We start from the raw sequence: 13500 nt of genomic DNA on the forward strand, positions 1-13500 counted from the left end.
ATTAAATTTTGATCAATTCAATAGGCTATTTAATGGTTAGATTTTTGGTAGTAATTTATTTGGAATTAACTCGATCAGAAAATTGAAGAGTAGGGTCAATTCCTTCACGCAACACATTCTATTCCCTTTTGAATTATCATGACCATATAGATTCTATTTACCATGGTGAAACGATAGGTTGTCTGCTCTTCGTAGAGACTCACGCAAACTCTTTAGCGAAAAGTATTGCTCCAATGAATAGCTACCATATAAAGTCCTTTAATGGCATACGGGAACGCTTCCAGAATCCAAAAAGAAATTTTGGGAATCTCACTATCTTAAAATAAAAAATATTGAAGAATTTCCCAGATTAGCTAAATTATTAACAAAGGATCATTCCCATCTCTCTATCATAAATAAAGCAAATGGAAGTTCAGTAGCTAGTTGATACGCACACTCATTTGTTCCGACTGTCCTTCAAAGGTACTGCCTATTCATTCAGCGAATTTGGCTAAGACTATATGGTCAGGTTAGAAGAATCAAATTTGGAAATTCTAAGAACCTATTTTCTTGCTATGAACAGAAAAAGGAAGTCTATAGTTCCACTGATAATCAAATGTAGACGGTTTATCAACTTATTAGATAGTAGTTCCAAAGTAATTCTCGTCGGGGTTTTTGGACCTGCAAATATAGCGTGTAACGAACGCGCTGATGAGCTAGCGAGACTTGGTTTCTTTACCGCTTATTATATATACTTCTCTATATTATATATCATTTTTAGGTTCTATGGAGTATATAAATAAAATAAAAATGCAGAGAAGTTCAATTTTCTTTTCTGTGTGGTTGCTTTATGTCCGATTTCATTGATGATTAAATATTATATACGAGCTTTATGGATTGTCCTTTATCTTGTAGCGGTGAATCAACAACGTTAAGCAATGTGTGTGTGATGGTTATAGGTTTAGATTTGTTTAATTATTTTAAATTTGGAAGTCTCTTTATGGTTAGTTTTATGTACTTGAGATTTGTTTACTATCTTTTTAGATTCAAGCATTCACTCGACCTCCTATTATTTGCGGTTGCATTTTAGTGACGAAAAAGAAAACATTATACTAAAAAATTGGATCATCATTGAAGTTTTGTAAATTAAATATACCACAAAATTAGATGCATTCACTCTGTTATCTGTTGGGGCAGTATAGCGTATGTTGAGTAATTTTAATCAAGTTTTTTCAGATTATCTAACTAATATATTTATGTATTAGTATTGGCCAAACTTCCCAAAAGGCCAAACTATTATTTTTACGATGGCTTTCCCTACGAAAAAACTATAGAAATCTTTCTTCTCTTTAACAAAAATGGAATTAATGCGAAACGTTTTAAATGCAGTGAAGTATCTGCGAGAGGACTATCAGGTTTTAGCTATGGATAATTGTTTATTTATTAGGACTTTGGTGTTTGTTGCACAGGTAAATGTTTATTTTTATCAGTTGGCAATAATAAATTTAAATAAAGTTATATTTTTAAATAACGTTTTATCGTATACAAATAATGATTGGTCTTTATATATGTTGAAAACTTTTCTTTCTCTATTAAGGGTAGTCTCTTAAGTTAGTTGGTTTACTATCAAAAGTCTTTTATATTTTTTTGGTTGTATGGAATTTGTTTTAGACTGCAAATTTCATAAGCCTTATTCGGGGTTTACGTCACGAATTTTGCTGATGGAAGTCGACTTTCACTGCAAAATCCAAACCTGATTTTGGCATATAAAAATAGGCACAATAAAGTTCGAACTTTCACTGAAAGTTAGCTTCATTTTGTACTTTTTCTAGAATACAGTGCTAAATTTAATGCGTTATCGATAAGTTTTTAGTATAAAAATAGCGAAATAACAAATTTTTATATATATATTGGTAGTGCCAAGTTAGTTACTTATGAATAAATGTTAAAAAATAATTTCTTTGTTGAGCTTTTACAGAGATATTTAATAATTGAGTTAAAACATTGAAATGATATTTATTCATTTTTATTATTTATTATTATTTTTATTTGAAAGTTCAAATTTTTTATAAATATGAAATTTCCCCAGCATCGAAGCTTAACTTTGACTTTAAATTTCACAAAATTGAATTACTCTATTTTTGTGTTCTTTATTGTTAATGATAGCTTAATAAAAATTCTCTGTTAGAAGTATTTGCGTGTTATTCTAATAAATAATCTATAAATATTATGCATTTCTATTTAGTTAAATTAATTTTTTAAAACACAAAAAATTTGTTAATATTTAACCCAGCTTTCCATAATAACAATTCCAGTTGATAGCTCATCAATATATTAAAAAAAATAAGAATTGTCAAAATGAAAACCCGAAACGATAATGTCAAAATCAATTTTAGCAAAATTCATTAACTGAGCTCCGTAATGAAAGCCCCGTATTAGGTTCGTAATGAAAACATGGTATTAATTAATTGTTAAATGAAACTTTTTTTTTTGGCAAGAATTTGTGATTGTGATAGTAATTATTTGTTAGTAACAAATATTCTTTTATAAAGTTACTTAAAATAAAAAACCATTTTTCTTGGAAATCAATATTAATTACTGATTTCCAGAAAAAATTTCTAGTTTTTATTAGTTTTCCCTTTAACTTCGACAATATTGTTCTGAAATGTTAAGTAATATTTGAGAGAGGATAATAAAAAAATTCTTATTATATGGTTTGAGGCGAAAATGCTAACAATTCAATTCCCAGACTAACAAAAAATACATCACTGATTTGACAGCTGTCTTTTAATTATTTTCATTTGAATATTTTCTACATTTAGAAAACAAAAGTGTACTATATACGAAATTATGTGTAAAATGTGAAAAAAAAATTTTTTAAACATTAAATAAAGTAGATTTGACATAAATTTTGCTTTTAGAACAAATATTGTTTCATACAGAATTATTTGAATTTGGGTATGAATGCATTAAATTTTAAGTCGGATAGATTTGTGGTGAAATAAATTATACTCGTTGATAAAAGTTTACACAATTTCGTCGTCAAAATTGATACGTGCCCTCGTCGGACCAATTTGTGGTTATATTACGCGTATTTTAGATAAAATGCTTGTACCCTCTCAGGCCATGGATCAAGTAAACGGTTCCGCAGATGCTAATACATCAACAGTAGAGAAAATGTTTCGTTTGGAAGATCTACCAATGCTTTGTCAAACTCATTGTAGAATTAAAGACCGACAGAAAGTGGAGCTTATAATTAACGAATTCATATATGGTGGTCCAAACCGCTTGCAACTTGTGTCCGATTTCGATTTTACAATAACAAAACAACGTACCAATGATGGTACACCAGTTTTGTCCAGTTTTGGCATATTTAATGCCTGCAAGTCGTTGCCGGCAAATTTCATTGAAGAGTCCAAACGGTTGTATAAAAAATATCGCCCTATCGAAATCGATCCACATTTGCCGACAGATGAAAAAATTAAGCACATGATTGACTGGTGGTCCAAATCCAGCGATTTACTCATGTAAGTCTCATATATTAGATATGTACTATCGCTTCATTAACCAATTTTAATATATTATGATTTGAGTGCTTGATAACAATTTTATGTTATCTTTTTACATCAAATACGAATTTCAAAAATAGTTAAGCACAAACAAATTTATAATTTTAGGTATAACATTTGCTTTAATTTAATAAATGCTAGTAAATCAGTTTGTTCGAAAGAGATTTATATTTATGATACAATATTAAATGATTAAATAGTTGTTATTTAAACATATATTTTACATATGCGTTTATTGCCGAAAGTATAGATTTAAAAAACTACATAAAAAATACAAAATTACTGTAAATATAAAATAATGGAATTTTTATTTATTAATCAAAATAAATTAATAAAAAAATTCGTTTTAATTTCAGTGGTGTGCCATTTGACGCGGAAGAGATCGATCATGTTGCTGTGAAATTTAAAGACTCTTTGCGTGACCATTCACATGAACTATTTGCAACACTTAATCGACTCGATATACCCGTATTGGTGTTTTCAGCAGGCCTTGGCGACTCAGTTGTGTCAGTTTTAAAACAAGCGAATATTTTATATCCAAATGTTAAAGTTGTGTCAAATTTCCTGCAATATAGCGCAAATGGTTTATTGGATGGTCTTTCCCAGCCAATGATACACACTTTTAATAAAAACGAAACTGCCTTACAAGACAGTGAATATTATGATTTAGTACATAGTCGTGACCACATCATTGTTATGGGTGATTCTCTAGGGGACTCAGAAATGGCAGCCGGTGTTCCTGCTTCATCACATATTATTAAAATCGGATTTCTGTTTGATCATGTAAGTTATTTACAAAATATAAAATGTACCATTAATAAAATAAAAATAAATTTTAGGTTGAAGACAATTTGGAAAAATACATGAATGTATTCGATATTGTTTTGGTAGATGATCAGACAATGGATGTGCCCCGAGCGTTGCTAACGCTTATTGAGGAACAACATAAATTTGATGTAAAAAAAGAGAATAACTAAAATAAAGGAAGTAATTTCTTTTACAGTTATTTTTTAACTGCCAATTGACGCTTGTGGAAATCGACGATCTACGCTTACAAGTATATAAAGCATAAATGTTTTGTTAATTAAAGATTATTTAGTGTATAACGGACTTAATCTTTTTTGGAAATAAACTTGTTATTCTAGCATTCTGTTCAATTTTTATTTATATATAAAACACATTACTTTATAATAATATAGTAATCAAGCGAAGTGATATATTTACATTAATTTATTGTTACCTTTTTACCTTTAATTTTGTTTGGTTAAAATATTTAACAACAAGATATGATAACATTGTATCATTGTGGCTGAATTTGAATTTCATTATTATTCTAATAGCATTTATATGTTTTTATGCAGGAATTTATGAAATATGTGTAGGTTATTTTGTACATTTAATACTACATAATAAGTCGAAATTTTTGCACATATACACACACATGGCAACTCTGCAAAAATGACCCACTGCGCTCAGCTGTCATTTTGACGTTTCCACAAATTTTTTATTGTCATTCAGTGTTATTCATTACAGAAAAATAAAGTGTTAGGTCTATACAGAATATATGGATATAAGACAATTGTTTTGGACGATGTTTTTGAAGAAAATAATTAAGCAAAGTAATATTTATGTATAAACTTAAAAATCAAAATTGAAGATAGTAGTTTAATAAATTAAGAGCAATCTGTACAATGTTTGGTTTTGATGGAGAGTATAGACGAAGACCTGCTCAGAGTCTTGGAGGTGTTTCTCAGACAAGTGACCGTGAAACAGTAATACGGAAAGCAAAACAAGAGAGGCAGAAACGTAGTGAACTACGCTTACAAAATCAGGGAGCTGTCGTAATACAATCATATACACGTTCATTTTTAATAAGGCAGCGCTGCAAAAACTATGAGCGAGAATTGTTCGATGAATTTTTTCGTATGCATCGGGACAAAGTGCTAGAGGATGAAAATTTAACATTTTTACTACGGAGGATATTGTTTTTTTACAATAGAAAGAACACACAAGACACCGAACGTCTGGTATGTCAATATTTAAACTATCAGATAAGACAGTTTTAAACATATACAATTTTTTTTAAAGATTGAAATTTGTCAGCACTTAGTACGTAATCCTGGAAGAATGCTACAAAATGCAGCCACCGATTTTATATGGTTACATAGATTAAAAAAGATACTTGATGTATGCATAACACAATTATTCATACCACACGTTGCCCAAGCTATACCCCTACGTATGCTGGAAATTTTCACATCTGGATCTTCCGTAGAACGTTATGTTGAAAATGAGAAACTAGTTCAATCATATCTTGATCGCATATTTTTATATTTAATTAAGCGGGAATATTTTTATCGAATACGTTTACTGATTGATGAGAAATGTCCGCCCTTAGATGGAGATACCTTACATCCGCCAAACAAATTTACTGAAGCACTTTATGAACTATTGTTGCGCCCTTTGCTCTTGTCAAATAAAAGTGAAGTGTTCTCGCAAGGTACCACAATTTGTCATTCGTTTATTAAACATATCCTAGCTAAACCATTTACGGAGCCAATACGGAATTTTGTACTACCGTCAATGGCTGCAAATAAAGAATTTCCATTCGAATACCTCATAAAATCCTTAGAGCATTCAGCACGAAAACAGCAACAAGAAAAAATGCAAGTTGATGAGAACATTAATATACCAACCTTTACCAGAGTTTCTGCAGTGGTGACTTACAACGAGGAAAAAAAAGAAGTTAGAAGTGATGATATTTTTACCAGTTTCCTACTTAATGCGGTTTTAATTTTAGATAAACATAAGTTAGGTGAGTTTTTAATCTCTTAGTCTAACAAAATCAAAGTGTTTTCAAAAATTTAGAATTAAGAAAGTTGATCAAAGCTTAAGATAGTAAAAACTTTTCCCTTCACCAAAAGTGTATAACTAAATAGTTATTAATCATGTATTTCTCATGTGCGTCCAAATATTAGTTTCGAAGTTTTAAGAAGAAATATCCTGGAGCCATTGCCGCCTCCCACTTTTATAAGATTACTTCACTCCATTTCGAATTACATCACTCATCCATGCGTGTATTCTTCATTATAAACTTAAGTATAACAATGTAAGTGGTGTGCGGTTTCACTTAATGGGGTTCTCGAAATCTTTTATGGGGCAGAATACGTTTATATTGTAGATTAATGCTTTTACTTTTATGCCGTTGTTGTAGCCTGAGAAATTTTAAAAGCAGATAATATGAAAAGAAATTCGTAACAAATACATTAAGTTTCTTTTTAACATTGATCTTATCGTATAACATATTGATCTAACGATCAACAGTATCAAAACGAAGTTAATTATGTATGTAATTGAATGTTTATACAGAAATGGGCTTGGCCTTTGATCGTGCACATTTGGATTTCCTAGAATCTACTGAATTAAAATAAAATTATTTGACCGAAATGCTTGGTTCTATGTCGTTTCAGAGTAATTTCGAAAACTTAAACTTAGACCCCATATTGATTGACCTTTTGAGATGATTCGAATGTCTATATTGTGATATGCTGTATCTGCTAAGTAAATTCAATAATTTGATTTTTTGCTTACTTGCAATTTTGGGAATTTTGGGAAAATGGAAAATTCTTTCACATCATAGAAAATGATATTGGCAGAGGTATTAATTTTTCGAGCACCATTGTAGCTTTTTGCAACACTGCCAGTTTTGCTTTAACGTGCTATAAATCGATGCATAAAAGAATTTGTTTGTATTGGAGTGTTTAAGGGACCTAACGACGGCAATTTTTAAAAAATTTAAAAATAACTTGCAAAATTATTGTAGGAGAATGCTGTTACATTGCACTCAAAAACTTCTACAGAAACTTTACTCACACAATTAAAATAAAAAGAGAAAGAGCGAAACAGGTAAACAAAATATTCATTTTATATACTTTTTACAAATAATTATGAAAATATTTGTCAAATCCGATAATCCGTTATATCATTATTAAGATAACTGCGGTATACTGTTTAGAAAAACAAACAATCGAACATTCAAAACAAAAGCGGTGCACTGTCTGTCGCAGAACCATTGAAACTGTGTAGTCTCAAATTAAACACAAAACTTTTTATTCCTGTTCATTTAAAATACTCTTCTCTTGAGTCAAGGCAACGAAGACAACCATCACCTAATTTTCGAAATATTTTTCATGCCAGTATGCTGGCAAACTCGAATGGATGACTGGGATGGTATTAAAAAAATGTTCATTGTGAAAATGCTTTTAGGGACTAACAACCTAAAACACTTCAAGAATTGTATAATCAGAAAATAACTTAAGAATTATTAAGGGATTATTTACCGGTCACTGTAGATTGAATAATCACCTATTGAAATTAGGCATTCACTACAACTCAGACTGCAGATACTTTAGAAAAGAGAGAGAAACACCTAAGAGGGTATTTCATGGATCATAAAGTTGCAAGACTAGGAAACATAGGCTCTATATTGTCTTTCATTAAACAAATCGGACTTGAAGAAACACTCTAATCCGACTAAGGGGCGCAATAGATCTTTTAGGTCGCAGTGCATTATCCCCTCTTTTCAATAATAAATAAATAATTATATGAATAATTTACGTTTGTGATGGCTTTGTGCGATGGTGTATTATTTGCAACTTATTGCCTGACTTCCAATATTCCAATCAAATTCGCTTCAACTATTAAATATTTAAAATTAAACCCTCTTTTAATAAAACTAAGATGAAAGGGGCAATAAACAAAAGTTTCAAAATGTTGAGTGTTTAGACTACAGTATACAGCAATATGTAATTTTCCTTAAAAATGTGCTAAAATATTTTTTTTTATTTTTTTTGATATTTATTTAGGGCAGGGCTGTCCAAAGTACGGCCCGCTACATGTTTTAATCTACTACAATCACGTAAAATTTCTTTTTTAATTACAAGTAAAACCACATTTTTATCGAAAACAATTATGAATGTATGTATTAGTTTGTGCGGCCCTCCAGTCTGTACAGTGATTTGCATTAACCCGCGATCGGATCTGCTCTGGACAGCCTTGATTTAGGGCATATAAAAGATCTTAACATCCAATTACATCCAATGATCGAAGTTGATGATATTTAAACGAGAAATCTCTTCCTTATATTTTTTTAAAAATTGTGATCTGTTTAATAAATCTGATCGTCATTTGTTTTAAGTAAATGTCGTTCTGAAACATTTTTTAATAAATCACAAATCGGTACCATATAAGATGAACGAGTTATGTCGATTGTGGTTCTTGTTGAAACATTAGTAGAAAATTAGATTTCTGTTTTCAAAACTATTATTTAATTTAGAATAGGTTCAAAATTTTTTAAGAATTTCGAATGAACTATAACGATAGTTAGTAGCATTATTGACAGTATATACAATTATTTTTTCGTAAAGATTTTTTGATAAATTTATAGTTATTTTAATAGATATGAAATAATAATTATAAACTAAAATAATAATTTTAAAATGTTTACATACATTTTTTTTTTGCTAAATTGATACATTAACCTACATTTTTTTCGTAGATATGCTCCATTCCAAATCATTACTTCCCGATTATATAAAAATAATAGCGACAGTATCGCCTATTATTTTGCAACTTCCAAAAATATCTTCACATATAGAGAACATAAATCAACGTTCTGACGATTCAGAATCTTCCGAAGAAGACGACGACGAAATTTATATAAAAAGAAGTAAGGATACCGAAGAAAATAATTGTAAGACTCTTAGCAGTATTGAAAGAGATGCATTATTCGAAAGCATAAGTATTTTAAACGAATCACAACATGTGAATGCGATTGTGGGTTCAGTGGAAGCATATTTAAGTGATGAAAATGTATTGTATGGACTGTGCGAAATATGTCACAATCTGATGATTTACAACAAAGCAGCAATATTGCAATACAAGTGAGTCGATAAAAAAATTCATTGAGATCGTTTTACAAGCGAATACTTTTTTACAGACTGCTGTATACTTTAGCGTTCATGCCCCAAGTGATTCGTGCCATTTGGTTCACTCTAGCTGCAGAGTCAAGTAAATTAGGTTTTTCTGCTCCATTAACTCTGATCTCTAAAGGCGTTGTGCGTAAGTATATCTGCACAACTTACAAATTCATTTGGAAATATATATTATGTTCATTTTATAGCAAAACAGTGTGGCGTTATGCGAACGATACCAATGCTAGCGTCTTTTTGTTTACTTTTTGGACGTTTACTGCCAACGTTGCACGATGTAGAGTTCTGTGAGGAAAATTTGCTGGATATCGATACCCCGCAACCTTTAACAAATCATGTGCGTCTTATGCCGTTTTCTATTGCTGAAATTAAACAACTTTCTAAAACCCTAAAAGAAATATCGATGGGACTCGTAGAGTTAGCTTTTCCTGAAACACGTACCGGCCTAAGAGAACACTATCGATTTGTGCTGGGTCCTGCCAATTTTGACGATGATAAAATAAAGCAACAAAAACAAATTTGGGCAAACTTGTTAAAGGTTGTTGTTTTTGTTTTAAATCAAATACATACTCGTGATTTGAGGCTGCGTTTCTGTTCGGAGTCGCATTGGATTGTAAATCAATTGGATTTACCGTTAGACAGACCAACAGATTTACCATTAACGCGTGGTACACGGTTACGTGGCTTGCGTCCGTTTCAACCAATCCGTGATTTTACACGGAAAGATTGTGAAAATGGACCACCAATGTCTACAAAGCAAATACGTTCCATTACAATTTTAAGGGAGATTCCATTTGTTGTGGCTTTCAGTAAACGCGTAGGAATTTTGCAAGGACTAATAGCGGCCGATAAGCTGCGTGTACAGGGTGATTTGCAAGCGTTTTTACAAGGACCTTCCATATTGATTACAGTAAGGAGAGCATATCTATATGAAGATGCTTATGACAAGTTAAGATTAGAAAATGGTAAGTGTAGCACTTATTGTAATCAAAATAACAAATTATGTTGATAAACATGGTTAGAGAGGTTAAAAATATTATAGTAGATATTGAATCATCATATTTGTTCTTAATGATACATTTAAATATCGTTGTTATGTCACGTGTTACCTTTTGATATCCATAAAAAATCAGAACTTGTTTTCGGTGCAGTTGAATAGATGATATAATACGAATTGAGCAGTTTGATTATAAATTTACATGTTATTTAAAACTAAAAACTTAAAACTAAACATTTCAGAACCTGACTTACGTCTGAAATTTCGAGTTCAGTTTGTTTCATCATTGGGGCTTGACGAAGCTGGAATTGATGGTGGTGGTATTTTCCGTGAGTTCTTATCTGAGCTCATAAAAACATCTTTCGATCCAAATAGAGGCTTTTTCATGTGAGTACAAAGTAACATACACATTTAATATAATATATACTATATATAAATATTAGGTAAATACAAATAAATAATAGATAAAATATATAAATATACAGTCAATTTTCCATAGCTCGAACTTGGAGCTGAAAAGAGTGCAACAGGGTTTTAGAGAGCAAATTACATACAATTCGGCTTCTTTGAATAAAAATATTGTCAGGTGCGCCAATAGGAATATGGAAAGTGCATTCTTTAAGTCGAATTTTTGTTTTAAGTATGAATCCATTTTGATGAAAAAATGTTTAATTTTTTCTATCTTATGTTGCTTCTTTGTGCAAATGCCAGTCGCTGGCATTTATGCAGTTGCATAGAATTAACATTTCTTTCGCAGAATATGACTTCTAAATTGCAACAGAATCGTAAAAGAAGCACTAACGCGTATAGAAGCAAATTAGAATCAGAATATCACATTTATGGATTGCATAAATCATGTAACAAAAACTTAAGATATTGATGTACATAAGTAGTCAAACGATAGCGCACTGCTTTGAAAAAGCTGGATTTGACCAATTTTCTACATTGGACGATATTCCTTTTGTTTTCTTGAATAACATTGATGAAGATCGTGAATTGATGTAAAAATAAAAGTAAAATAAAAATATAAGTAAAATAAATAAAATAATTTCCAATGCTACTCTTAACGATTATATTGAGCTTGACAATGAAGTTTGTATATCAAGCTTTCCTACAGATGACGATAATATTGAACATTATTGCTCTGAATTAGAATTAGTGGAGGATTTTAAGTGGCAACCACATTTGATATCGAAATGCTTATACGTGATCCATTATTGGTTAGCAATAGACAAAATAGTTCAGGTTATCGCTGGTCTGTTGTTGAGATAAAGTTATGTGGTAAGATACTTACAGTAGTAGGAAGAGACCGATTGAAAATTATATGAATACAGAAAATAATGAAAATATAGAGATTTTATGTGGATTGAACCAGACCGTAAAGTTCAAATTTACTGTTATCATAAATTTTTCTTGTTTTAAATAGAAGTAACATTTTGTTTAAGTTTGCATGTTTGAAACCAATTGTGTTTGTTTGGAACACTATTAAGTGATTGAAATAAGAAATAGCTGAGGCTCAGAAAACAAAGAAAATTGTTGGTATTTCTAATCCTAATTGATTCTTTTAAAATTTCATTATCATTTCTAATTAAGTTATTGTCTAATAGCAATCAGGGATAGATAATACAGGTAATAAGGCACATATATATAGGCAGCTGAACAAGTAAATCAAAAGAGTTCTAAATGGGCTAATTAAATATAAACTATTTTTTGTAATAACTCAAAAAATTATGTTTAGTTAAAAAACTTATTTATTATAATAATAATTTATTTATTATAATTTATTGTAAAGGGTTACTACGGACAATAAACTCTATCCAAACCCGAACGTATCTGACCTATTTCCTGATTTCGATAAGCATTATTTTTTTATTGGGCGTATATTAGGAAAAGCCATATATGAAAATTTACTCGTTGAGTTACCTCTGGCAGAATTTTTCTTAACAAAACTAGCTGGTAAATATGCTGATGTTGACATTCACCAATTGGCGTCACTTGATCCGGAGTTATATAAGAACCTTTTGTATTTGAAAGACTACGAAGGCGATGTCAGTGAATTGAATTTAGATTTTACGGTGACGACGAGCTCATTTGGACAAACTCAACTGGTGGAACTCAAACCAAATGGTCAAAGCATATCAGTTACAGACTCAAATCGAATTGAATACTTGCAACTAATGGCTGACTTTAAATTAAACAAACAAATACAAAGGCATTGTTCATCTTTCCGAAAAGGACTCTCTAATGTGCTACCAGTAGAGTGGTTGTATATGTTTAGTAACAAAGAGTTACAAATATTAATATCTGGTGCGGAAATACCAATAGATTTAGAGGACTTAAAAAAACATTGTAAATATGGTGGTGAATACAGTTCTGAGCATCCATCAATTGTGGTGTTTTGGTCCGTTTTGGAAAAATTTAATGACTTGCAACGTAGACAATTACTTAAATTTGTGACAAGTTGCTCTCGACCACCCTTATTGGGATTTAGAGTAAGCTCTTTTAATATGAATTTGAAATAAATATTACAAAAGGATTTCGATTATAGGACCTGGACCCACCTTTTTTCATTCAAAACGCAGGTGATATGGAACGTTTGCCCACAGCGAGCACGTGCACAAATCTACTGAAGTTGCCACCTTTCACAACTGAAGAACAAATGCGTGAGAAGCTATTATATGCCATACAAGCAGGTGTAGGATTCGAATTGAGTTGAATTATTTTTATTTTATATACGTTTACATAAAATAAAAATGTATAATAGTAAATATATGTATTTTTTGCAGATAATATAAACAATGTTTTACTAGAATATAAATTTATTTTTAATTATACTTAGTTCCTTGTTTAAATTCTAACATGAGTAAACATTTGCATTTGTTACTTTCATAAATGTTCAGTCTCCATCAAAAACATAAAGAATCAAATGCACACTTGTTAAATATATAGTTCAAAAAAATAATAT

The 13500-nt window shown here is 30.5% G+C and overlaps 2 protein-coding genes across 2 annotated transcripts; both read left to right on the forward strand.

The window, feature by feature from the left end:
- Positions 1–2797: 2797 nt before the first annotated feature.
- Positions 2798–4695, forward strand: LOC119683025 (7-methylguanosine phosphate-specific 5'-nucleotidase). Its single transcript, XM_038096621.1, has 3 exons — positions 2798–3506; positions 3905–4331; positions 4388–4695. The coding sequence occupies exons 1-3, from the start codon at positions 3085–3087 to the stop codon at positions 4523–4525; spliced, it is 987 nt and encodes a 328-aa protein (XP_037952549.1). The 5' UTR covers positions 2798–3084; the 3' UTR covers positions 4526–4695.
- Positions 4696–5055: 360 nt separating this feature from the next.
- LOC119678023 (ubiquitin-protein ligase E3C) lies at positions 5056–13444 on the forward strand. The gene is made up of 8 exons (XM_038089646.1): positions 5056–5575; positions 5637–6363; positions 9106–9490; positions 9547–9668; positions 9730–10503; positions 10778–10922; positions 12328–13027; positions 13084–13444. Exons 1-8 carry the CDS (start codon positions 5240–5242, stop codon positions 13249–13251), a joined length of 3357 nt encoding a protein of 1118 aa, XP_037945574.1. The 5' UTR covers positions 5056–5239; the 3' UTR covers positions 13252–13444.
- Positions 13445–13500: the final 56 nt, after the last annotated feature.

The sequence above is a fragment of the Teleopsis dalmanni genome, chromosome 2 (genome assembly GCF_002237135.1).
Source record: "Teleopsis dalmanni isolate 2A chromosome 2, ASM223713v2, whole genome shotgun sequence".
Taxonomy (NCBI): Eukaryota; Metazoa; Arthropoda; class Insecta; order Diptera; family Diopsidae; genus Teleopsis; species Teleopsis dalmanni.